Below are 27,879 nucleotides of genomic sequence, written 5' to 3' on the forward strand. Positions count from 1 at the left end.
TGTCAGTAGAATGGATGAGAAGGTTTGCTACATAAGAAACAGCCCAACACCCAAAGGAAAACCAAGCCAAAGTCTTGAAAATAAAGACAAACATTGTCAAAAACTTTATTATGACTGTATACTTAACCTCATCATAATTTGAAAAGCAAAATAAGTAGAATGATTTATCGTGTATTTACTCCTAACGCTGCAAACTTAAGTATGTTGAAGGTACCCAGCATGTGGGTGCTAAAACTAGGCACTGATACGTGATTAGTAAGATTGAAAAAAAATAGTGCCATATATTTGGGGGCACCGCAGCAGTACTGAACAAAAAGTTTAATATTTAGTTCCTCTGACCGGATCTACTTCCAGGAAGCTGTCCTATAGAACCTTTACAAGTATGTAAATATATATATAATGTTCTTCATTGCAGCATTGCTTAAAGGTGTAAAAAAAATATATATGCAGCTCAAAACTTGATCTCTAGGAATCCTAAATTATGAAAAAATACATTAATATAATTCCACTAAATTATTGAAAGTAAGGCAGTCTCTAAATATTTTCATAGGTAAATATCCTCAATATATTATTGAGTGAAAAACAAAAGCATATTGTAGAATGCAATATGATCTCTCCTATTCACAATCTGTGTATGCATGGATATATATAAATATACACAAATTACATATGTATTTGAAAACAAAATAATAATGAAACCTCACAGAGATAATAAAAATTGAAAGTAAGAGGGGTACTGGGGTGGCTCAGTCAGTTAAGTGTCTGCCTTTAGCTCAGGTCATGATCCCAGGGTCCTGGGATTAGCTCCCCATTGGGCTCCCTGCTCAGTGGGCAGTCTGCTTCTCTCTCTGCCTCTACCCCTTCCCCTGCTTGTGCTCTCTCTTTCAGTCTCTCTCTGTCTAATAAATAAAATTTTAAAAAAAATTGAAGTAAGATGTTGTTAAAATTCTAGTTGAGATTTTACTGAATGTGAAAAACTCTCCTGAAGTATTTCCCATTACCACTGAGAATTATGACATTAAACTTTATTATTGCTATAAAACACTTTAATATACAAATTTTATCAAATTCACAGAATTGGAATATGCAGCTACTCAAAGTACAGGACAAGAAATTTCACTTCTGATAAAAATCATACAAGTTCTTTTGTTTCATTTTTAGCATTGTAACATCTATATTTTTAGGAATCAAAGATACCTTGGTATATTCAGCTAATTTTTCAGGGACGAGGGTGTAACAATTCAGTCACTCAGTTAAAAGAGGAAATGCTTCAAAACCAAAAAAATTACTCTCTTAAGGCAGTTTTCTAATTTCTGCATTCTTACTCCATAGTGTTCTATAATATTTAAACAAAAAATACCTGGCTTTCAGGGCTTCTTAAACTTACGGATTCGATAATCATGTGTGTAATAAAAATCACGGATGCTTGCTTGTATTTCACAGGACATGAGTAGATTAGAGGAGCGTGTGTACAATGCATCAGCAGAAATTATGTCTATGAAAGAAAAACAAGTGAATTTGGAACAGGAAATAAAAGGAGAAGTGAAAGTACTGAATAACATCACTAATGATCTCAGACTGAAGGATTGGGAACACTCTCAGACATTGAAAAATATCACTTTAATTCAAGGTAAAATATTTTCTCATTCTTCCAGGAAATAATATATCACAATATACTGATACGTGCAGAGATCTGGTGTTTGAAATCCTATGGTATGAAATAGTTTTTGAGCATATGTTTACTACAGATGTCCAGAGAAAGCAATTTTGAGGTCTTATCAAGACATGGTAACATAACAGGATCTTGGTATTCTTTAATTGAAAGTAATAAAAAAAAATGTCTTTAAGGTCTAACGAGTCATTGTTCAAAATCTCCCATGTTAATGAAGATGGCATAAGGCACCACATTCTCTACCTGTCCACAGATAAGCTTGTTAATTCTGTTCTTCAAAATTTCCAGTCTTTTTTACTTCTTACCTGACTGTATTTTTAATTAGAAAGGTCTTTGAACTCTATAAAATAACAAAATAACGGTAAGTTTGTCAATTTCTTCTTTGGTTGCTGTTGATAAACCATAGTAAATTGAATCTTACTGATTTTTAAATCAACATACACCTCATATATATTTTTACTCTAGCTTCTATTTACATTTTAAGTATTTTCTCGTAGTTTACTTTGTTTTAGGTTTCTCTTACATAAAGAACACTTTTTTTTTTTAAAGATTTTATATCTTAAGTAATCTGTATACCCAACATGAGGCTCAAACTCACAACCCTAAGATCAAGAGTTGCAGGCTGTACTGACTGAGCCAGCCAGGACCCCCAAGAATACTTTTTAAAAAATGTGCAATCTAACCATCTTTTCACTGTACTTATTTCTGCCATCTTATTTTGTGGTGTTTTTGTCCAGTTCTATGTTCCATTTCCTTCCCTTTCTTGTCTACTTTTGGATTGATTGAGATTTTTCTCATTGAATTTTTCTTTCCACCAAAGGCACCAAAAAAATTTTGGAGACTTTCTAATCTATTTCTATTTTATTGGTGGTTGTCCTTGAACTTTATCTTAACGAAGTCTAACGATCGATATCTTCACCTTTATCCTAAATATACAGGGAACTTAAAAAACTTTGTCTCATGACCCGTTTCCCTGATTTTCTAATGTTTTTGAGTACACTTTATTTCTATTTTATGTAGTTTAAAAAAAAACACAAGAATTTAGTCAATATTATTTTTCTTACGTTATATAGACAATATTAAAATTTGCACATGAGTTTGCCAATTTGCCCTTCTAAATACGCCTCAGACACCACTTCTGGGATCATTTTCCTTCTTCCTAAAGTATATCTTTTGGAGGTTCATTGAGTGAAAGTCTAAAAGGTGAGACCTTTTGATTTCGTTTTCTCGATTTTGTCCTTGATCTTTAAAATTGTTCTACTGCATACGTATTTCTTAGGTTGACACCTATTCTGGTTGTTTCAATCCGTATTTTGAAGGTACTTCCCTGGCTTTTGGCTTTCCTTGCTGTTTTAAAAATGACTGCCAGTCCGCTTGTTGTCCTTCTTGTCTTCATTACCAGCAATTTCACTTGTTGTGTTTTCATATTGATAATTTATTCATCTTGCATTTGTTTTTACTTCTTACGTTTGTGGATTTCAATCCAGCATAAATTCAGGAAAGTTATCAGCTCCAGTCTCTCTGAATACCGCTTCTTCACAGCCCTATCTTTTCTTCTGTAATTCTAATTAAATTCATGTTAGAGCCTCTTATTCTAGCTTCCATGTCTGTTAAACTCTGATTTGTAATTTTTATATTTTTATTGTATTAGTAATAAACAGAAACCCATGAGATTTTTACTGCATAACACTAGTTTGGGGGAAAAAATACTTCAAGTCTAATATCCAAGTGTTTACAAGAAAAAAAAAAGGTAAAGCAAGTCCCAGAAAACTATATATAGTACAATTTTGTTTCTAATGCTCACAATTTAGCAAAAGCAAATAATGTGGATTTATAGATGCATTCATATGTAATAATGGTGGCTTGTGAAGTGCAGGAAAGTGGGTGAGAAATACAAAATTCAGGCTAATGTTTAACTCTACAAAGGAAGAAGATGAATGAGATCGGGGAGCACCAATATAGAGACCTATTTCTTGATTTGTGACGTTGCAGGGGTGTTCTGTTTTATTGTGCTTTATAGCTTACTTACATGGAATACATTGCATGCATTCTTTAATTATTACATTAACACAGATGACAAAGAAAATTTTGAATTAATCAGCATCCCCTCTAACAATTAGACAGCTCCACTTTGGATTTCAAATAGCCAAAATTTTAAAAATCCAAAACCAAACCCTTGATTCTTGAGCATCCTACCCCATCCGCTCCCCCAATCTGTTGCTTTCCCGGCCGTATCATTATCCAACTAGTTACCCACTCCAAGATCTCAGAAGCTGTCTTTGATGTCTTTCTGTCACTTCTACATCTGATCCATCTGTGAGTCCTGTTAACTCTTCTCGCAAACAATATTTCAAATAAAACCGCTTCTCGCTGTCTCTTCTGCTACTACTCTAATTCAAGCAACTGTACTTGTCTGATCCCCTACATCAACTTCCCAGTTGTTCCTCCTGATTCAACTTCTGATTCATTCTGTATTATGCAGAGTAAAAGAGGGGGATTAAGAAAAGTTAGTAGATGTTTTCGCTGTCATGCTTAAGCCCCTTCGATATTATTCCCATTGACCTGGAGAATAAATTCCTAATTGGTCTGGAACCCATCTACTTATCTGCCTTCATTTTCCCATTTCCCCTCTGGCATTTCCTCTGTCTAGCTTGAAAATCTGGAAAACTGAAAGTGCTACTTAAAAGTATAAGTAACGAAGGAGGAAGTGCTAGTTTCACTTCTTGCTGTCTGTAATGTGCAGCACACTGCCGCTCTCTCGAAATATCTTTTAGAGCTCCACTCCCTCCTGGATTCACTCAAAACCACCTTCTTACAGGTCATTTTTTCCTCCCCCATCTCTCTCTGTCATCATGTGCTTTAACTTCTCCACAGGACTTGCGACTTCGTGAAATTGTTCCACATACACATCGGCTTATTTATTTAGCCTACGTCTTCGCTAATAGCATGTGAGTTCCGTGAGGTTGAGTTTCGCCTCTCTTGTTGATCTCTCCCTACCCAGCACCTGTTAGCTGGCTTGCTGTATGGTGGGCAAGCAAATGCATATGTATTGAATAAATAAGTGAAACTAACCCTTTCTTCTTTTTGAGTCACACTTTGTAATGACAGTGTCATTTTTCCAGATTTCCAACATAGCAGTTTTAATTGTTTTTATTCTTTCTTCTGAGACTGCCCTTAGTTCTTAGGTTCTATATTCTCTGTCCCCTTGTTGCTTCTTTGTATTCTTATGTAAGCTTTTCTTAACCACTAATCTACCAGACTATTGACATAGTCTCCCAATCATTTCCTTCCTCATTTCTTTCCTTTCAGACTGTAATCCTATCTACGCTGTTGTTAAAATGCAGTCTTCCTGAAGAGAAACCCTAAGTTATAAGCCTATCACTTCCTTATTAAACATTTTCCTATATGGCACATCTTCTATAATGTGTCTTTTAACCACTTTTGAATATCTGATTCCCTCCCTTTTCCCTTTTTGATACCAAGTACTTCAAGTGATTTCACTGTGATTCTAACATACCCAGTACTTTTTCTTTTTTTTTTTTTAGATTTTATTTATTTCTTTGACAGAGAGAGAGACAGAGAATACGAGCAGGGGGAACAGCAGGCAAAGGGAAAAGCCAACTCCCTGCTAAGCAGGGAGCCAGATGTGGGACTCGATCCCAGGACCCTGGGATCATGACCTGAGCTGAAGGCAGACGCTTAACTGACTGAGCCACCCAGGCGCCCCATTCTCAGTACTTTTTATATCCTGCTTCATGCCTTTGCCTTCACTTAAATATATTGTCTTCAATTCTATCTGAAAATATCATATCTCTTATTCAATGTCCGTCTAATACGGGAAGCCTTTTCTAGTTCCATCAGAGTAGTAACTTCCTGACATCTGTGTCTTGTTTAGTATTAAACATTAGTATTCTTTCATCAGAGAAACCTTCACATGACGGTCGTCTCGAAAAGTACCTCACACTGTCTTCTAGAGCAGTGTTGCCTCTTCTTGGAGACAATACATTCCTTAAAATTAGGGGCTATTTTTTATATTCTCTACCACCACTAGGCAGAAAAGAAATTTTTAATAATACTTATGAAACTATAACCCAAGAAAAACAAATTGTATAAATTAATGAGTGCCTTATCATTTGTTCGTTGTAGGATTAGCCATCTTTATGCCCCCCTTTTGATATTAACAACTGCTAAATAATCATGAAGATACAAGACACAAAAATATTTTAACACATTTACCAAATAATTATAGTCATTAGAGACTAAAGGACTAAGCGGAATTTCATCACTGCAGTAGTGATGTAATTTGGTAGGGGGTGAGACATAGCATGATTTAATGAAAAAAGTCAGTGAACATTTGAGGAGAGGGGTTAAGAGAAATAAAATACAATATGGCTCAGTGATAAGAAAAGGTAATGTGATGTTTATTTGAAAAGAAATTTTAAACAAATTTTCTTTCCAGGATCTAAAAGCATATATATATTCATACATAAACATATTCATGTCAAGGAAGAAGAATAAACAATTGTTAGAATATAAATTTGGAGATTTGTGCAACCAATTATCATGATTTAAAAAATAAAAAAATGGTTGTGTCTTTAACCACTATGTAATGGAAAAATTCATCCGGGGAATAATGGAAAAACAGATGCCAGAACTGAAGTCAATTAAGTTGGGAACAGCATAGCCTAGAATGTCAGGAGAGAAGTGGTTTAGTTCTAGTTTTACCCAACTAGCTTTAACACCTTCGAAGTTTACTCTCTGACCCCTCTGTATGTATGTTTGACTAAAAAATCTTTAAGGCCTCTTCAGATTAAAGGTACCTAAGTCAACGAGCTTGAAAACTAAAAGAAAAAAAGGGGCAGGTTTAAGCAGCAATAGCCTAGATGATTCAGTAGATTTTTATGATGAGAAGAAAAGATTACGAATAAAGTAGGAAATGTGTGATCATAATGAATAGGACACGGAGAAGCATAGCTCTGGAAATTTAGGCAGACATTCGTTCTTTGGTCTCATCTGAGGATTTTAAATGATAGGATATGCCTGGGTTTGCTTTTCTAGTACACTGTGTAAATTTTGATCTCTGATATGTATGGTTGTCGAGTATTCTGAATCGGTTCTTTTTTGTGGCAATGTAGAAATCTTAGTTTTCCTTTTTCAAAATAAATCATAGGGAGGGAGCTAAGTAGTGGATTTTGTATGTGTGTTTTATAGAAGGAATTGTCTGTGGCAAATTACTGCTGCAGCATTTATGAATTATCCCTGTAACTTTGCAGTTAGAAGGTATTAAATTTGAAGAAAAATAGTGTGAATTCTTACGGCTTGATAGTAATTCAGGACAAAGAAGGTGACTGCAAAGACACCAAGTCTCCTGACTTGAAGTTCTTCATTCTTTCTTCCATAACACGGCAGAACAGATAGCTATATTTCTATATATAGTTGATAGAGGTACTATTTTTTTTTTAAAGCTGGAACTGAAGGAAATATGAGGGTGAAATAGAGACTATGTACTCTGGGAAACAAACTGAGGGCTTCAGAGGGGAGAGGGGTGGGGGAATGGGATAGGCTGGTGATGGGCAGTAAGGAGGGCACGTATTGCATGATGCACTGGGTGTTATACGCAAGTAATGAATCATGGAACTTTACATCAAAAACTAGGGATGTACTGTATGGTGACTAACATAGTAAAAAATATTATAATTTAAAAAAAAAAAGAAATAGACACAATACATTCAGACCAGATAAAGATCTCTAGACTAGTGCAAGTGCAGGATGATTAGAATGTGAGCTACAGAGGGGATGGAGAGGAGACCACTTTTGGAAGATAGCATGAGAGCACCATGTTGACAGTGTTCTCAAAAGTTCTACACACAAAGCTAAGAGAAAACTGGTGTATGATCTGTGTACTTCTGTCCCCCCAAATATGTGAAAGACACTAGAAATATTTATTGAGATACTTCCCACATTTTCTAGGCAGTAGAAAAGATATAGCAATGTATAAAAATGAAACATAATAAGTGAGATTAATGTTACATGAAGAATAAAGTAACAATAAAAATGTAACAGCCAACACACCTAGTTAGAATTCTTTAATGTGTACTTGGTTTTCTTACTCTGGGAGTCAGAAACCTGGTATCAGTATTTTATATAAAAATACAGAGAGGGATCTTTGACTCAGAATTACAGAAAATAACTCATGTATTTGTTATGACTGAATTAATTCTCCAACGTTAGAGCTGTATGCAGTTCCTCCACAGAGTTACCTGCAAAATAATTGACAGGGAAGTGTTTATAAAAGAGTTCCATCTCTTACTGGCTGAATAAATGGTGAAAACTCTTAACCACAGAGACTAAGAGCCGAGATCCAGTCCATCAGTGCCTTGTGTCTTGTCTCACACATTCTGCTTTTTCCTGGAATGTCTATGTCTTGCTTTAGAGCTCTAATTACTAAATAAAAATCTTTCCTTGTCCATTTTTTCCCCCCAAAACACCACCCCTGAGTACTGTGGATTTCCTTCCTTTCAATTTGCTCAGCAAAATTCGGGCTGCAAATGGAGTCTTTCTGCCTTGCTTGCTTTCAACTTCGTCACTATGTAGAGATGAATGAACTGTAGCCGTGTTCATGGTTCTGGAGGTGCAACTCCTCACTGATGGAGAACTGTGACATTTCTTGGGCAACATCCAAATGTATGTCTCCAACATGAAGCTATAGCTTAGGGGAATTTGCGTGATGATGTAAAAAAAATAAAATGCAGTCAAACAAAACAAAACAAAAAGTACACACACAAGAAATAAATGTTAATGGTTAGTCTCTTAAGATGATTGAATTATGAATTATATTTTTCTAGGCTTTTGTATTTCCTGTAATAAGTAGAGTTGCTTTTGTAATAAAAGTACAATACAGTATTACTGCCCCATGTCGCGTATGAAGAGAAAGTGGCAATGTGCCATTGAGAAGAACAATGATATCTTGAAAATTGAGTAACCAGGGAAGGAAGGTTCTAAAATCCAAGTTGGACCTTGAAAAGTGGAACAGATCAGAAAAATGGAGAGAAGCAGGGATAGGACTTAGAAACAAAGAACATGAACAGAATATACTTTTTCATGAGATTATCTTTATTCATGTGGCCCTTTCTTCAAATTCGTCAGGTATTTTATTCCCACACCTGATTAAAATGTGTAAGCAAGTGCTCTCCAACCACTGATGCTACATACAGTTGTGTGTTGTCCTTGGGCTATGCATTTGGCCAAACCACAGCGAATGAAAATGCCTCTTTTAAAACATCACTATTTATTATTCTGTGGTATATCCAAGTTTGTTTCTTCCTTTTGAGGTTGAAAAGAAAATTGCAAAGTGTTCTGCTTGAAGCGAAGGGATTAACACTTGTCCTGTGCAGTCCATGTAGAAGAGGGAATACTAGCAGGGTTACCTTTGAATTCTAAAATGCCAGGGGAGCCTGGGTGGCTCAGTTAAGTGTCTGCCTTTGGCTGAGGTCATGATCTCCAGGTCCTGGATTGAGCACCGCGTTGGCGTTGGGCTCCCTTCTCAGCAGGGAGTCTGCTGCTTCCTCTGCCCCTCACCCCACTCGTGCTTTCTCTCTTGTTCGCTCTTTCAAATAAATAAAAATCTTTTAAAAAAAAAAAGTTCCAAAGTTTCATTTTTCTAAAGAGGTGATCACTAGATATGCATTTTGCTGGGCACAGAAAATTCAAATGACTAAATCAGTATTGATTAAATTCAATACTCAGAGGACACTTGGGGAATTGTGAGGCTAGGTGGTCAAAATTTATCCTATCTGTATCTATTTAGGGATTCTACTTAATACAACTACTTAATACAACTTAGAGGTTGGGGTGCTGATCCCTTGTGCCCTTGAAAATGAGTGTATAACTTCTGAGTCCCCCAACACTTTCCTAATAGTTTTACTGTTGACAGAAAGCCTCAACAATAACAGTCAATTAACACATATTTTGTACGTTACATGTCTTATATACTGTATTCTTAAATCCAGCTACAAAAAAGAAATGTTATTAAGAACATCATAAGAGAGAAAATACATTTGCAGTACTGTTCCGTATTTGTCGAAAAAAATCTATAGATGAGAAGACCCACCTTTCAAACCCATATTGTTTGAGGGCCAGCTGTATTTTATTTGAATAGTATTCTTTTACTCATTTTTACCTTCCTGCCTTTCCCCAAATCTCTCCCTCTTACCCAGAATTCTCTTTCGCCTCATTCTCTCCATTCTTCAAATTAGCTTTCGAATCTTACTCTCTCAAAGGCTTTTCAACCATTGCTACTCCTGCTGATTCGCAGCTCTCTAACAAACGTCTGAGTTTGTCGTTTTCAACAACACGGTGCTCGGTTGTCGTCTATGTGTGGATCACACATGATTTATACGTCCTTCCACATTTTCCACACAGCATCTAATTTGATACAGCGAAATCTGCCTAGTATGTACACAATACTACAGTGAGTTTATGGCGTCATTGACTCCATGTCTTTTCCCTGCTCCGAGGTTCTGAGAACCTAAAAAAGTGCTAGGCACACAAATATGTAATACATGATTAGGCTGTCGCATCTCTATCAGTAAGGGCACTGCACGTCTCCGTAGCAGGGCATGGCTCCAGAAGGTCCGTCTTCCTCATTCTGTGTTATTGCACTACAAATAGAAGACTGGATTTACTTATAGAACTGTCTTGAAACATGACATATTCATTTTACCTATGCTTTCAAACTGTGATTGGTAATTGTCATTTATTTTTTAAAGGTCCTCCTGGACCCCCCGGTGAAAAAGGAGATAGAGGTCCTGCTGGAGAAAGTGGTCCACGAGGCATTCCAGGTGTAGTAGGTACGGTAACAGTAACTATTTCATCATATCCTTCAGGGTCTGATAATATATATCCATATATGTGTGTAGGGGGAATTGCTATTTGATTTGTCTCCTGTGGAGTGCATGCATGTGTATGTACTTGTGTGTGTGCTAAGGGGGATCTTAAGTGTTTTCCAGAAGCCTAAGCACTATAATGTACCAAATGTCACTGACTTTTGCTTTTTGAAGAAAGTTAAATGCTTTAGCCAAAACTACCACATGGGGATTTTCATATTCCTCGTGAGTGCTGTCTTTGTTATTGATCGGGCACAGTCTATGGCAGCCCTCGCTTTAGGTCACATGAGAAGGAGAATATGAAAATCATCGTCACTCTGAATATATTTGCATGACATATACACACACACACACACACAGACACATACACACACAGACACACACACACACAGACACATAAAAGGAAATTGGATTACATGCCTTATACAGTCCTTACCTGAAATATATCTGCTTAAACCCATGAAATCTGAATGTAAATGTTGACTAGAATACAGATGACTTTTACCTTCACTGTCAGCTACTCTCTGTATCTTACTTAGAGCAAAATTGTCTTAAATTATTTTCCTCAGTTGGCGTTGTAATCTTGAAAGCAATATTTTGAGAGAAGGTAATAGAAGACAGAAAAGGAGAAAGAGCATGAACTTTCCTTGCTCTCACAGAAATAGAGGAGACCATAGTAGCAGCATGATTGTCATGTTATTCTTGGCGAGAAATCAAATACCCACTTGCTCTTTGAAAGTGGGGAGTAGACTGCATGGCTTAATTATAACTAGAATGGTTTGTGCCGCCAAAAATATGTCGAAATACCATGTACTACATCCTATTTTTCTGTCTTTTGGTTATATAAAATGTCTTCTTTCTGATCAATATATTGACTAGCTCAGGTTACATCAGAAAAATAGTATTTAAAAATGAAAGACGTGAATTTGACACCTTTCTGACCTTGACAACGTTATGCTTAAAAAGCCAATACATAGTTCACATTAAAAAGATTTTAAAGCTATTTGACATATATCTATATATATAATCATATGTGTGTGTATTCAATATATGAATCAATCTATGGATGATCTATGGGTACATTGTTATACATACATAGGTACATACGTTTATATTTTAATACATACAGTATATGATATCTATATGCAAAGTAATATATATTGAGTAATTAAATTGAGATGGCCTAAGTTTACTAATATTTCTAAACATAATTTATCATTTTATTGCTTTGGCTATCTGCTTAATATCTGTTCAAATCAAAGTTTAGACTGGGTTGAATAATATTCTTGACAATTTAAAATATACTTAACATTTCTTAGAGAACAGTTAACCCAATTTTAGGTGTCTGTATGAATATACCTCAAGAAATGTTTGTGTTTTTTTGGGTTTTTTTTGTTTTGTTTTGTTTTTTTACTCAATTAATATATATAAGTCCTGCCTCCTGGAACTTGTAAACTAATGACAATATATTCAAAGATTGATATTGGGAAAAGATGTATAATTTTTACATTTTTCATAATGTGCTATCGAAGGAGTTAACTGAAAATTGAATTAATGGGATTTCTCTGAACTGATAACATCTAAAATGAGATTTTTTTACAATAGTTTATTTCAAACTGCTGGGCTCTAGGATGAAATATTTCATTCTATAGGAAAATAACACTGTTACATACAGTTTTCATGGTCATCACAGTAATTGGGGGAGGGGGAGAAAGGCTGTTTTCATTTAAGCACATAAAACCTGGGTTTGTATATTTATATAATATGTACCCATTAATGAATCTTCATACACTACACACACACACACACACACACACGCGCGCGCGCGTATATATGTGGTTACATTATTGTTTGGGATTAGAATACGTAAAATCAAGTCCGTGAAAGATTAATATATTCCAGCATTAGGACTCCAATTTTTAAAAATATATATAAATATATTTTATAAATATATATAAATATATTTTATAAATATATATAAATATATTTTATAAATATATATAAATATATAATTTTTTGGTTTATATTTCTCATTGCTTGAGTTGTGCTTTTTCGGGAACAAATCTTAAGAATTCAGTTTCCACCTTGTACATTTCGAAGTTACCATTGCTGCTACAGCAAAATCCTGCCATTTGAGGATTTCCAGTTGGACTGCATAAGCCTTCTGGTCAAAACTCCAAGATTTTTTTTCTGATGTGTTTTTATTTGTAGTAGCAGTTTATTTATTGAATATCTACATTGTACTAAGTGCATTGTTTCTACCAATTGCTTGTATTATTTATCAGTGGCACACATGAAATTTTGGGAAGGAATATTATCCCTTCATTTGGAGACTGACCTATTGCATATTCAAAACTAAATTGTTTCATTATACTTACAAATCTACATGAGAAGTGAATTATCACAGCTGTGTTTTTTTTCATTAACCATGTAGGTCCTCCAGGTCTTAAAGGTGATCGGGGAGCAATTGGCTTTTCTGGACCTCGAGGATTTCCAGGGCCACCGGGGAAGACCGGGAGGACAGGTATCGTGATAATGTATATTTTCTTTGTATACGAAAAGCAATAGCCATCCTAGTATGAATAGTAGACTCACATGCAGTTTATTTTGTGGTCTGAAACATTTTGAAACTAATTTCTCTCTACCTGAGGAAAGTTCCTATGTCCCAAAGGAAAGTAGTCTTTAAGAAAAAAAAAAAAAAGAAAAAGACAATAGAGGATTTATAAACTCTACCCAACCATAAATCACATGAAGAATGGTGTGTATCTTAGAACAAAGAGAAGGGAAGGACTAGCAAAGAAAAACAAACAAAGTATAAATACCCTTTTAACCAAAACTGGCCAAACCTTGGAAAGTTACAGTTAGCAATCTACAGATAGGTCAGAAATCCTGTTCTATGCAAGATAAACTGACTGCTGTTATACATTAGTTCTTAATAAACTACATTGTTCAGGCTCTTTAAAATTTGTATACATGATGACATTTTTTCTACTCCTTAGAAAAGGGCAGTAGCCTAAGCTTGAATTGTGAACTTCACACAGAAATTTTAGAAAGAGGCAGGCTTACTGTTTCCTAATTTCAAAGTAAATGTTGACTAAGAGAATAGGATCCTTATCATTGAGGTGTTCTTTAAAATAGATTTTGTTTTAGTAGTTTTAGGTTTATAGAAAAATTGCACAGAAAATACAGAATTCTCATAAACCCACATCCGGTTTCCCTATTGTTAACATCTTGCATGTTAAGTTATTAACATGGTGTATTTGTAATAATTGATGAACCATATTGATACGTTATTAGTAATTTAGGCCCACAGTTTATATATTAGAGTTCATATTCGGTGTTGTACATTCTGTGGGTTTTATCAGTTGTATAATGACATGTATCTATCACTAGAGTATCATACAGAGTAGTTTCCCTTCCCTAAAGATCCCCTGTGGTCTACCTACTCATCACCAGCACACTCCCTCCCAACCCCAGGCAACCACGCATCTCTTCACGCGCTCTCTGTAGTTTCGCCTTTTCCAGAATGTCATACAGTTGAAATATTGTATCTAATCATTTCAGATTGGCTTATTCCATTGAGAAGTATACGTTTCAGCTTCTCCATATCTTTTTGTGCCCTGATAGCTCATTTATTTTTAATGCTCAATGTATTCTGATGAATGGGTGTACCTCAGTTTATTTATCCGCTCACCTATTTGAAGGACATCTTGGTACTTCCACGTTTTGGCAGTCATCAATAAAGCTGCTGACCTGAGTTGTCCTAGAAGTTTGATTGCTGGGTCTCATGGTAAACCTGTTTAATTTTGTAAGAAACCTCCAGACTGTCTTCCAAAGTGTCTGTACCATTTTGCATTCCCACCAGCAGTGAATGAGAGTTGGTGGTGTTCTGCATCCTCACTGGCCTTTGGTGTTGCCAATGTTTTGGATTTTAGCAATCTTAATAGGTGTGTTGAGGTATTTTTGATAGTATTCGTGTTTATGGACTGTGTCAGTGGCAGTTGGGCTTAGAGAAAAATCAGCTAGCCACAAATAAGCAAGCTACAATCAGACGCAATTACCTGAACTGAATGGTATATTTATATACCAACCATCTCCAAAGCTGTCTAGCTTTAATCAGGCCTTTTCGGCAAAATGGGAAGAAGCGTTCATTTGTTAATTTGTTTGAAATTATCTGCATCCTTCAGGAATTGCTGAATTTCCTAAATGGGCAATTTGTGTGCAATAGATAAATATATTTAAAAACCCTGAATTTGACAAAATTGCAAAGCTACTTATAGTTTCCAAGATAATTCAAAATAATTCCATGAAGTGAGAACACATATTTTATCTGTATTCTAAGTTTAAAGCTAAAATGGCACATTGATGTACTATCTCTCTCAAAAAGGTAGTCATTTATTATCTCTGGCAAAATCATGGTAAGATTTTGTTCGGGACTCTTTCTGGTATGGTCTGTTCATAACTTTCTATTTACATTAAATCATAAGGGGTAACTTCATAAATGAATATCACTATGCACTCTGAGTAAATCAGAGTTACAGGTTTGTTTTTCTGGAAAGTCAAGAAGTGGAAACATGGCAAAAAATTTAAGAATATTAAGAAGGCCTCACTCTTTCTCACACCCATCTGTCTGTTAAATATAACCCTCCTACATGGCCACTGACAACATTAGCAACAACCCACAGAAGAGATGTGTAACTGTAGCACAACTTAGCTGATTTAATAAGAAATAACTTCCCTTTGTTTGAGCATCTATGTTTTCTCATACGCTGTGCTTGGAGCTGAGAACATAAGACGAGCTGCTCCCCACCCTGGAGTTTTCTCCCAGAAATTGCTCACAAGGACCTCTTTTCTAAAGTTTAATCAACAAGATCATTCTGTAACATTTATGTGCACTATCTAACCTCAGGTGGTTCATTTGGGAAAAGTAAACATTTAGCCAAAGGTATCATTCTAAAGGAGGAATACACCCCTGTTCTCTAGCAAGGATGTTTTTGATGTGTTCACCTGTGAGAAAAAATTTCCAAGTGTCCTCTGTGAGAAGATCTCTGAATCAGGCTAGAGTGACGTAAAACATTTGTGTTTATGTATAAGAAGAAAAGTTTTATTTTAATATTTTTTTAAAAAGAGTAGTGTAAGATAAAAAGGCAAAATTTTTAAAAACCTGATTATTTATTTATCATAGGATCCTAGAGCTATCAGGATTTAAGTGAGTCATTCACGCAGTGCCCTGGCTGGAACATAAACTATCAGAAGACAGTTGTGGTATAAAAAGACTCCCAAGAATAATGTACAGCCTCTTCCTTTTTACTAAATAATGCTAAAATGATAAAATTAAGCTTTTTTATTGCATTATCTTTTCTGAAAAGAATTAGAACTGATCATTACACCCTTTTGAATCCCCCCCTCCCAATTTTTGTTTAATATCTTAGACTTTTCCTCTTTGGAATCTGAAACTTAGGTACTATATCTCATAAAAGTGTATTATCAGAAAATAGGAAATATTTTGAGTGCTTTTAAATTAATGATTTTTTTTTGCCAATTTCACGTTACCTGGAATGACTGAATCATAATTAAACAGTGAATATAATGATGTACAGTGTAATCATATATGCAAAATGATCAGAGGCATTCTCTTTATCATACGCTGATAAAGAATGGTTGACATTTCATGAAATCTTCACAATAAAATTTTAATCGGAAACAACTTATGCTTTCTAAGTGCTCAATTTCAGTTTTCATGTTACTTACCAGGGTAATTTTATATTTTTAAATTTGATAAATTGGGGAATCAAAAAATCTTTAAATGGTAAATAAGAACAAATGTTCCCAAAGACAGATGAAGACAAAATAAAGTGAATTAGAGAAAGAAAGAAAAATAAAATCCAAATAAAGATTTAAACTTTAAATTAAAATTAAAAATAATTGTGCCATAAAAAGTGAACAGAGATGACAAAGCCCTCTCTCATTCACTGAGAATAAAACCACAGACAGACCATTCTAGCTAAGCTTTGGGAGATGTAAAACAGTAAGAGCTACCATCTCTTCTATTCCTCTCTTTATGGGCAAGATGCTTTATAACCATTGTTGCTAGTTTTTAAGGTAACTCTGCAATGGAAGGTGTTATTTTTTCATTTGATGGAAAATAAGCTTTTAGTTCAGAAAGGTTTGAAAACTTCTTTTGAGCCACATACCTGGTAAGTAGCAGGGCAAAATAATTCAAATAGAGATTTCTAAAATTGCCGTTATAATGCTATTAAAAGCCATGGGTTTTAAACTATGTCCTCTGAGCTCTTGGGTGCAAGGCAGAGGGTCTTGATTTTGTTGGGGGAAATCAAGAACATTAACAAAGATTCTGACTTAAGAGAGTACTATATCAGCCCTACGTTTATGCTAAGAAGGTATTACTTGCAAGGTAAATACTTGAGAATGTTGGAAGAAGAATCAATAAGTAAGAATAGCCCCACTCTCAGGAGATGACATGGTTACCATTAAAATCTCTTGTTGGTACTAAAACATTATCTTCTGGATATATTTTTGAAAGTGGAGCTGTTTATGAATAATCACCATTAGCAAAGACCCAGGTTTTAACAATGTTTCCAGTACCTCATACAAAAGGATAGCATTTCTACCACACCCTTCAGTTATTAGCTGCGGTTCCTCAAAGCCAAAGGAAGTAGACTATAGGCTTAGATGCCCTTGAGACCTTCCTAGCTTCCCCCAGGATGAGGTCATCAGGATCTTAGCATTCTCAGAAATTCATTCACAGCCCATCTTTGGGATTCTTCCCTCTAAAGAAATGGAAACAAGATAAAGTGTAATGGGAAATATAGAATCAAGGTTTCAGATGAAGGACACTGAGTTTCCTGGAGGAGGGAAAAAAGCAAAGTCAAAGGAAGAGGAAAAACAAGATGAATAAGCACAAAAAGTGCCATACCTCAGTTTTGTCTGCTTTAGGAAAATGGGATATTTAATGCCCATATAAATAATTTGCAATAATGTATGTAAGGGACCTACCCAGAACAATGACCTGTTTCTAATAGGACTTTTAAAATGATAGCCATTACATCTGAAACTAATGATACACTGTATGTTAACTAATTGAATTTAAATAAAATAAGTTTAAAATTTTTTTTAAATAGTGAAAATAAAATGATAGCCCTTATCATTATCAACATCAACAGTATTGTATTTGAATATCTGTAGGTTGTGGTAAGCTGATATTCCAGGTTACCTTGTGATGGTCTGTCTCATTTAAAGCAATTCATTTTTGTCTCCATTTACAACAACTCATTTTTAAATAATTAAATTGGCCTAATTACCAAAAAAAAAAAATTGTTTCTTTTTTCTTGTTTGTTTTCAAGGAAATCCTGGACCAAAAGGCCAGAAGGGGGACAAAGGGAGTGGAAGCACACTAAGTAAGTGTATGGTTCATTGTTTTTATGTGTGCCTTGTAATAGTGGTCAGGGCTCAAGGCAAATGTGGGGAACTTCAGCATTGATCCCTAGACGTTCTGTGGATGTCAGCCACAGTTTTCTCCAAATCAAGCCTGCTCATTGGAGTAAAACAAATAGATTAAATTATACAACTGTGAGTCTCGTTACCCATTTGTATTTTGTTTTCACGATGAGCACAGTTCTCTAAAAATTCCACATAGAAGATTGTTCAATTTTCAAGCCACCTCCAATCTACTGAAGGAAAATCAAGTTTATGAATAGAAACAATTCTATCTTCCTTACATACTAACAGAGCAAACTGAAAGGCTCCATCTAGGAATTTGGACAATCTGAGAACCCTGGCCAAATAAGTCGCTGATGGCTGGGGTTTTGGTGTTTTGTTTTGTTTTACTAACCACTTGAAACGTTGTGTTCTGTATCCTAGACCTTCAGAATTGCAGCAGAATAGATTTGACACAGGGAACTCTTGTTGATTGGATGCTGGCCTCATATACATTGGCCCTTAAAAACAAAATATTAGATGCGATGTCTTCAATATGCCACGCTCTAAGTCAGTTATTTTGTGTTTAGGATCCCCCTTCTGCGTTCCCAGTAGGAGCTGCATGTGATGTCTGCGTGTCAGTGGGGGTAGCCACTGCTACACGCACACACGGTGATCAGAATCTCTACCCAAACACTGTCTGCTTTAGACAGATCATGGCTAGTCCTTTAATGTACCAAAAATGTAGCATTTTTCAGTTGTAGTTATTATTTTAAAAATATAGTACCAATTTCTCTCCCTTATAGCAGAAGTAATTATTTTAACCTGTACTGTGTATGGATATGGCCCTTAGACAATTTGGGATCACCAGCTTGAATGCAAGCCATTCAAGTCTAATATAACTACCTGATGCTTTTCACAATTGTTGCATTGTTGACCATGCTTGCCCCTAAATTGAACAACATTATTGTGTGTCTCCTCACAGTGCTGTAGTGTCATTCAGTGATTTTTAGTGTGGTTACTATTATAGTTAGATAATGGAAACATTAGTATACCTCTTCTCCTTTGTGTCCATTTCCTCTTTAATGTGACCACTTTTGTCTGCTGTAATACTTTATCCTACCTAGTCTCCTTTCTTCTCGTCACTCCAGCTATTTTCACTTGAACTCCTTTTGTAACTCTTTTCCCTGTCTTCCTGTTTATCTCTGCCTTTATCTTTGGTGCAGTTTTTATCTCTTTTTCTCCTTTTCCTGAGACTTTGTCTGAACTACTTAACATTGACTCTGGGTAAGCCTAGCAAATAAAGAACTCTGTTTTGCAGTCTGTAAACTGAACACCCACCCCGTCTTCAGGTACCTGAGGTTATCAAATACTTTGAATATTTTTTTCAGATCTGTTCAGAAATGTTTCCAGTTATAGGTGTTTTCATGGCTGTTTTGAACTTTATGCTCACACTTTCTTTGTGAAAGGAACAATAGAGATACTTCTGTGTATAAGTGTTTATGGCCTCCAGATTTCCCTCCATGCACCCCCCCCCCGTAGGGAGTATATATAACTCCATGATGTTTCAGAAAGAAAGAATCATAGACACAAACATCTGTACAGTACATTCTGCTTTTACCTTCCTGAAGTTAGTATGTCAGCCCCTTGCCCATGTCGGGACATGTGGCTCTAGCTCTTTTCCCTCAGTGACTATGCACTGTTCCATTATATAGCTATACTGTAGTGCCCATAGTACATCATTCTATTCCCTAGTCATGAACACTTGATGATTTTTGTTGGCCATAGTTTGGCTTTCATAAGCAATGCTATATTCAGCAGTCTCATACATGACCTTGTGGAACTATTTTATAGAGAATTTGCTAGGAGTAGAATCAATAGTTCAGAGGTGACATGCATTTTACAATTCGGTGGTTTCTTGTGAATGGCTCCAAAAAGATCGTACCAATTTATTCTGCATGAAAGTACCTGATTCCCCCTCTCTTCAGTTAGTTCTGATAAATAACAATTTATATTGAGTTATTTTAATATACCTTTTTCATGTTTTTGGGGCATGATTTACATATAAAAAGAATAATCACTGATTTCCTCTTTTATGTATGTGTCAGGACCGATACAACCCCCTGATCGTATTTGGGCAGGGCCCTTTTAAGATCAGGTGGGTTGGGCAAGACACCCTCTGCTACCATCTCATTAAAAGGCCCTTCACCTCTGGACAAGTCATCAGCACAACTGACTCCAAGATCCCTCTGTGGCTCCTCCAAATGACTTTGGTTCCTGTGTGGTGTGCAGTTTCCACATGGCTTTCTCTCCTGGTCCTTTGTGCTGTTTGGGCCTCTGTTCCCACGTTCCCACCTCTCCCCACTCAAGTACCCCACCATCACCACCATCTCCTAGCACCCTTAGCTGGATGCCTCCTGTGTACTGAACGGGGGGCTGCTCCTGCCAGTTCTCAGAGCCAGGCCGGGAGCCTCTGCCATCCACTCACCTCATGTCCTCCTGAACCCAATTTAACCCGGTGGGTTCTAGGAGACATCTCATGGATCCTGAGTCTATGTGGGTTCTTGACATTCAAAAACAATACTCCCAATAAGTGATGGGGTTACATAAAAGAAAATGCCTTTGTTAGTTCACTCATTCATTCACTCGGCGTGTGTTCATTGCATACCTCCTGGAGCTGGACACAGAAGCTAGTAAGATAACTACCGCCTCTCACCTTACGGAGCTAATTGTCCCCGGAAGCCCTAAACATGTAAATGGGCAATTCTATAAACAGCACTATGGGAACGGAGGAATAGGCTCTACAGGTGTTCAGAGGAGATAAAGATTATTTAATCCCTTAAATATTAAAAAAGTAAATTGATTTTGATTAGCTTAGTTTACCTTCTTGTCTTCTTCTTCGACAAATTACACCTTTTTTTCCCCCAAGTTTATAGTGAAGTCAAGTGAAGCTTTTTTTTTTCCCCCCCAAGTTTATAGTGAAGTAAAGTGGAGCTTGGACAGTTCATTCAACACATTTAGACCAAAAACAGAACTTGTTTCTTTAGATGATCTGGCTATCTCAAGCAAGAATATTTTGATCATGAAAAAATAATGCTGATGTGTTTTATTGTAAAAAGCTCCTTGTGTTTTACACTTTAAATATCAATTATAGATCTAAAGGTGAAGAAATATTTCAGTAGACTTGCAGATATTTTGTGTAGGTGAAGAAGGGAATAAAATGAGAAAGGGGAAAAGGTAAGAAAAGACCAAAAACAAAACAAAACAAAAGAACAGGGAAGATGTAGGGTAGTGTGTTATTTGTGTAGGTCTCTCTATTAATTAACAGATCGCATTTCCACACCTCTCATTTCCTTCAAGGTTTACACATAGTCTCAAGCTTCAGTCTTAAGTTTCTAGTAAATTCTAAGTCATGTAGCCATGTGTGTCTCAACCCTTCCATTCCCTCTCTTGTAAAATGTGCATCATGACACCTACCTCACAGGGTTGTTGTGAGGATCACATAAGACACTGTGTGGGGGAAGATGCTCTGTAAAACCATAAAGTGCTTTAAACACATAAGGTATGCTTCACACTGGTCTCTCTGAACCGGAACCGCTCTTCCTTGCTGGTATCGTGCAGACATGTCAAGTCTGTAATCAGAGTCAGAGTGAAAGCAAAATGAAAATGTGAGAAGCCAAATAAATGTCATGGACAAAACAGGAGGTGCTAGAGAATAAGATTTTTAACATTAGAGAGAGCAACGTGAGTGTGACCAGATCTCAAATCAATGAGTTTGTCTGAGCCAAGCCGAAGACCATAAAAGAGGTGACTCACCAGGGTGCATGCCAGAGGCCAGGAACTGTCAACAGAGGTCAGAACAAAATGTCAGCCTCATAAAACAAGAGTCTAGGCTCTGAAGGACAAAGCAGGAGCCCAAGACTGTGCTGACGAGAAAGCTTCAAGAAAGGTTGAAACAAGTTAGAGTTGTCATTGGTACTGTGGGTCTGCACCTCCACGATAGCAGAGTCTCCAAGGGAAGAAAAAAAAGAAAGGAGGTGGCGGAATCAGCCAAGTCTTCCGATGGTCCTTATTATTAGAAAATGGGCAATGTTGACTAGTCCGTGAATTCACAGCCATGGAGATGAGTTGGACCTCCTTGTCCGTGGTTTAATCAGATGTGACTTCCCACCCCGCTCTGCACTGAGGGACAGCTAGAACCTGGGGAGCCTCTTCTGTTGCCAGCAGGCGTTGGTCAACATTGGCCACAGCATGACCCTGATCCCAGAGATCGTGGGAGACAATTCCAGGGGACTCTGTTCACAAGTTGTCTGACACCCCAGACCACAGATTAAGGAGAGGAGCTTCTCTTCTCTCTTTAGACAAAAATAGATGCTGACCGCCCAGTTCAAATGCAGTGGGTATACCAACTTGAGTAATGCACAGTGGAGAGAAGTCTGCCCCAAGCTCTCCTGCTTGTCACAGAGGTTTGTCTGCTCTGTTCTCACCCAGCTTGGAAGGGTGTTGCAGTCAAGCAAAAACAATTCCTTATGTACAGTTAAACACCTTGTGTGAGGCTCTGTCCTACACATACTAATTCACAGTGTGTCATTGGTTAGTATTTCTTACTGTGCTTTGTTCATGCCGAGAATTAGGATGTGAATTTAAAGTGCCTTACTCTGAAACTCATACAATGATATGAAATATCAGTTTGTCTTCCAGTTGATTTCTGCTCAGGACTCAGCACAATCTTAAGTGATTTCTGTTTTTTCCCAAAGCATTCAGTTGACCAAAGTCAAACCTTCTCCTCCAAACACTAAATAATTACAACAATGAACAGTTAGAGAACACTGGCCGTGCACTTAGGGGCTTTTGATGTATTCTCTCATTTAAACCTCAGAAGAGCCTTTGAAGTTGGTACTGTGATTATTCCCTTTTTATAGGTTGGAAACTGAAGCTCATTGCCGATAAATGGAAGAGCAGAAATTCAAAGCCAATTGTTTGAATTTCCTAAGGCCCTGTTTGTAACTATGACTCCGTTCAACACCCCCACACTAGTTTTATGTATTTATATATGTAAATGCCACAAATACATAGCGTGGAGGGTGTGGAAAAAGAAGGAAAAGAGAAAGATTTTTTTGTTAAGATTTTATTTATTTGAGAGAGAGACCAAGTAGGGGGAGCGGCGGGCAGAGAGAGAGGGAGAAGCAGGGAGCCTGGTGGGGGACCTGGGATCATGACCTGAGCTGAAGACAGACGCCTGACTAATTGAGCCACCCACATGCCCTGAGAAAGAGATTTGTAATAAGCAATTTGGTTTTCTAGAATGGGCCTATAATTTGAAGACGCTGAGGAGACAAAAATTCTTACAGTGTGACTTCTGTTATTTCAAATTCCAAAAAAAAGCATTCTCAATTAATCTTACTTACGTTTCCACCTTCACGCACTTCTTCAGCTCTTGGGTCCAGTCTCTGCCCCGATCTGTCGTTCAGATACAGTCTCCCTGCAACACCCGCAAAACTTGCGTTATCGGTAATAGGAGTTATTTACTTGCGGACACCAGGGGAAGGAGCTACCTGCTAATATTCTGTCTTTACTTCAGTACCTGGCTCAATTTTAACAATTTTGAATGAGGTTTGGCTGCTTTGATGTTCCTCTTCTGTTCCGTGTCTCTTTTTTTTAACTCTTCACTGACCGTTTCTCAGCAGCCCACATTCCACTGGAGCCATTGGCTCCAGGTAACTTAGCCAAGTGCCGCTCGGTTTTGACAACGTGTGGTGGTTAAAGCTTTATGTGAGTCTGCGAATTGTTGCTAAACATGGAACGTTCCATTAACGCAACAGATAGGAATAACTCATGTGTCTCGTAAACTGAACTAGAGCTTTAAATGAGGAATGGATGCAGCAGTTAACATTTGTCCTGACGAGTCCCTATCCCAGCTGACTCACACAGCTCGACTCCTACCAGAGCCAATTAAAAGGCCAGAAGAAAAATCAGTACAGCTCCAACCTGGTCTCTTGCAGGAGCAAAATTTGAAATTCACCCAGTTACGGGCTGGAATGCAGGTGAAGCCGACCCATCACACCACTTCTCATCATCCAGAGCCTCAGAGGACAAGATGGCTTTCCTGCTCCTCTTCAGAGAACTGGGTCCTGGCTTCCCATTCTGCAGTCAATTTAGTCTTACGCCAACACAAGACCATTTATTTTGTGCCAATTAAAGCACCGTCAAAGTAGGGGTTCACAACCAATACTTGCCCCTCCCCCTGGCCTCTCCGTATATGCATTGTTCTGCGGTGGGAATCTCAACACCAGAGTCCCTGGAACCACACAGTTGTTTGCACATGAAGTGTCCAAGAAATATCTCCCATTGGTTGTGGCTTAACCTACAGATTTGCGCTTTCCTGAGGCACTCCAGATACTTCCATTCCCAGCTTCCCCTGAATTACTCACATCTGCGTGATCCACTCACTGCCAAGGGAAACACCTGAACCCCAGAAACCTTTCTTTTTTTTTTTAATAATAACTTTTTATTATATTATGTTAGTCACCATACAGTACATCCTTAGTTTCTGATGTAATGTTCCATGATTCACTGTTTGCGTATAACACCCAGTGCACCATGAAATATGTGCCCTCCTTAATACCCATCACCGGCCTATCCCAATCCCCCAACCCCCTCCCCTCTGAAGCCCTCAGTTTGTTTCCCAGAGTCCATAGTCTCTCGTGGTTATTCCCCGTTCTGTTTACCCCCCCCTTCGTTCTTCCCTTCCTTCTCCTACCGATCTCCCTGCAATTTCTTATGTTCCATAAATGAGTGAAACCATATGATAATTGTGTTTCTCTGCTTGATTTATTTCACTTAGCATAATCTCTTCCAGTCCCGTCCATGTTGCTGCAAATGTTGGGTAATTGTTCTTTCTGATGGCTGAGTAATATTCCATTGTATATATGGACCACATCTTCTTAATCCATTCGTCTGTTGAAGGGCATTTCGGCTCCTTCCATAATTTAGCTATTGTGGACAAAGCTGCTATAAACATTGGGGTGCATATGGCCCTTCTCTTCACTATGTCTGTCTCTTTGGGGTAAATACCCAGTAGTGCAATTGCTGGGTATAATACCCTATGGTAGCTCTATTTTTAACTTTTTGAGGGACTTCCACACTGTTTTCCAAAGTGGCTGTACCAACTTACATTCCTACCAACAATGTAGGAGGGATCCCCTTCTCCACATCCTCTCCAACATTTGTTGTTTCTTGCCTTGTCAATTTTTGCCATTCTAACTGGAGTAGGGTGGTAGTTACAGACAACTGGTTAAAGGAATCCTAATGTGAATTCTTAAGCAAAATGAGAAACATACTTCGTCCTTATGATGTTTTATGTAATTCTGATTTTGCATTTCCTAGAAATGCTGAAAGGTAAATTCTTTTACCTGAGCACCAATATTCAGTTTCTGTGCACAGTATTTTTTATCAGAACTCCACATGGTTTATAGCATAATTCATTTGTTCACTACAAAATGATTATCTGTTCTATTCCAAAACATCTTCCATGCATATTCTCCTGTTATCATCTCTTACCTACTGTATCACCTACACCTAGAAACACTACTTCTGTACCAGAAGAGCATGTATTGTATTAATCACAGAAGGCAGCCAGATGAATATTATTACTATATTGAGACATGTAGTAGGTCCTTGATAAATACTTTTGTAGTTTTTAAAATAAGAATTAGAACTTCTAGAGTGTCTGGGTGGCTGAGCTGGTTAAGCATCTGCCTTCAGCTCATTATGATCCCAGGGTCCTGGGATCCAGTCCTGAGAGTCCGCATCCTGCTCCTTACTGTTCGGGAAGCCACCTTCTCCCTCCCCCCCCCCCCCCGCCCCGCTTATTCTCTCTCTCTCACTCACTCACTCACACCCAAAAAATTCTAAAAGAATTAGAACTTCTGAGGCTTTAAGTAGGCATTTCAGTGACAAAGTCATTATTTTTGTTGAAGGTTTTTTTACTGTGTTCAGATCATGACATAACAGGGATGGGTGCTTGGTTCTCAGTTATGAATGAAAGAAAAAGCTGTATTTTCAAATGTATAGCCATTAAGGTACTCTGTTTCTCATTTCATTTGCAACTAATCAAAAACACAAAGAGGAAAAAAAGTGTATTAGTCTGCTAGGGGTTGCCAGAACAGAGTACCACAGACTGGGTGAATAAACAACACAAATCTATTCCCTCAGAGTTCTGAACACTGAAGTCCAAGATCAAGATGCCCTCAGGACACTAGTCCTCTTGGACTAGGGCCCCACCCAGATGGCCTCAACGAACCTTGACCTATTTCCTTAGAGGCCCTGTCTCTAAATATAGTCATAGTGGGTGTTAGGACGTGCACAGATGCATTTGGGGGGGATATAATTCAGTCCGTAACAGGAGGGTATCAAGAACTGATGTCCATGTCCATGGGCAGTCTCATGTCTAAATCTTTGTTGTGCAGGCCTGGAACTTTGAGAATGAGGAAGACCTGCTTCAGTTGTCTCTGCCTCTCTGCCAACCAGTTCTCAAGTCCTTAATTGTATCATAAATTAATTTGGGACATTCTGCTGTTTGAAAACAATTTCACTTTCATTTGTTTCTTGTCAGTATTTTGTTTTCACATTTCGGGGATGTTCTTTTACATGATGGAATTCATAAAGTAATAAAAATTGTCAGACTAATGCAGTTTAAGTGGACAGTAGCCAGTGGTGATTAAATTAATGAGAAATAGAATGATCTGGGAAGCTACTTCTAAATTTATTGTCAAATAATCACCATCTATGTATTTGTAAGAATTTTTTAAGTGGAAAGTAATGGAAACCTGCTTAATCAAGAAACAGTCTATTGATTGACATCATTAAGAATTCCAAGAGATGGTTTTGCTTCAGGCATGGTGGGATCCAGGAGTTCAAACTAAGTCATTTAGATTCAGTATCTCTCTCCCTTTCTCTCTCTCTCTCCCTCTCTGTGTATATATGTGTATGTATATATAATATGTATAAATTCATAGTTGATTAGGCTCTTGCTGTGCTGCATAATCTCACATCTAGCCATGTTTGAGAAAGAATGCCACCTTCCTTGCTTCAGAAGAACTCTTGTTAGCTCTGCTTGGGTACTGATTTTCCCGTGACTAACCACTGTAGTGTTCAGACAGTAGGGCACACTCACTGCCCAACCAAGTAGGGTCACTAGAAGGTGATGGGTTGGGCAGAATCACCCCTTCAGAATCTTAGAGTAGAGGGCAAAAGGCCCTGAAAAAGTGGATTGACCTAACTTTGCTATTACATACTATTCAATAATAATCTTGTTAAATGCTTAGTGCCTATTGGACAGCAATGTATTAGGTCAATTCCTCCATAATACGAGAGGTTTAGAACTCTCTTAAGTAATCTCACTGTGTTCTTGTATCGTTCTCTCAGTTGTTCTCAGGCTCTGGTGAGTATCAGAATGACCTCTAAGGCTTCTATCATATACGAATGGCTGGACTCAACACACAGAGATGCTTATTTCAGGGCTTTGGGTTGTGGGCTGGTATGTGAGATTTCCAAAAGCTCTCCTTGGTATTCTGAAGCACAAGTATTTCAAAATTTCTTCTTTGATACGTGATTGATACTTTTTTGCTACCATCACCCATTGCCAATCACTAGGCCAGAAATCTGAATTTTTAAGAAATAATAACACTAATAACTCTGTCTATAGGACAGAGAGGGACCCTTCTGTGCCAGGTGCTCTGCAGGGCACTTTGTATGGCTCTCCTCCACTTCCTCCTCACAAGGAACCTATTGCGCTGCTGCTTTCCCCCTGAGGATTTAGACCATGAAGTAACCTGTGCAAAATCTCACAGCTAGTATTTATGTGGAGGAATTTGAATGTTGGTT

General features: G+C 37.4%; 1 protein-coding gene and 1 long non-coding RNA gene across 13 annotated transcripts in view; one reads left to right on the forward strand and one right to left on the reverse strand.

Moving 5' to 3' along the window:
* MSR1 (macrophage scavenger receptor 1) overlaps positions 1 to 27,879 on the forward strand; it is a 413,132-nt gene that overhangs the window by 363,295 nt on the left and 21,958 nt on the right. For 5 of the 7 annotated variants that reach the window (XM_057303426.1, XM_044387552.3, XM_044387553.3 and 2 more), the window contains 4 exons: positions 1,444 to 1,630; positions 10,441 to 10,521; positions 12,992 to 13,081; positions 17,922 to 17,975. In XM_057303426.1, the coding sequence (XP_057159409.1) occupies positions 1,444 to 1,630; positions 10,441 to 10,521; positions 12,992 to 13,081; positions 17,922 to 17,975 (412 nt within the window). Of the gene's footprint in view, positions 1 to 1,443; positions 1,631 to 10,440; positions 10,522 to 12,991; positions 13,082 to 17,921; positions 17,976 to 20,102; positions 21,553 to 23,996; positions 24,771 to 27,879 lie in introns of those variants that run through there. The other 2 variants (XM_026508459.4, XM_026508463.4) reach the window with 2 other exon arrangements.
* LOC125283697 (uncharacterized) overlaps positions 6,077 to 27,879 on the reverse strand; it is a 28,962-nt gene continuing 7,159 nt past the window's right edge. Inside the window, exons 2-4 of one of the 6 annotated variants that reach the window (XR_008955976.1) lie at positions 23,403 to 23,476; positions 21,472 to 21,626; positions 6,077 to 7,932 (exon numbers count right to left, since the gene is read on the reverse strand). This is a non-coding gene — a long non-coding RNA (uncharacterized LOC125283697). The other 5 variants (XR_007191674.2, XR_008955977.1, XR_008955974.1 and 2 more) reach the window with 5 other exon arrangements.

This window comes from Ursus arctos, unplaced genomic scaffold, assembly GCF_023065955.2.
Source record: "Ursus arctos isolate Adak ecotype North America unplaced genomic scaffold, UrsArc2.0 scaffold_27, whole genome shotgun sequence".
Lineage (NCBI taxonomy): Eukaryota > Metazoa > Chordata > Mammalia > Carnivora > Ursidae > Ursus > Ursus arctos.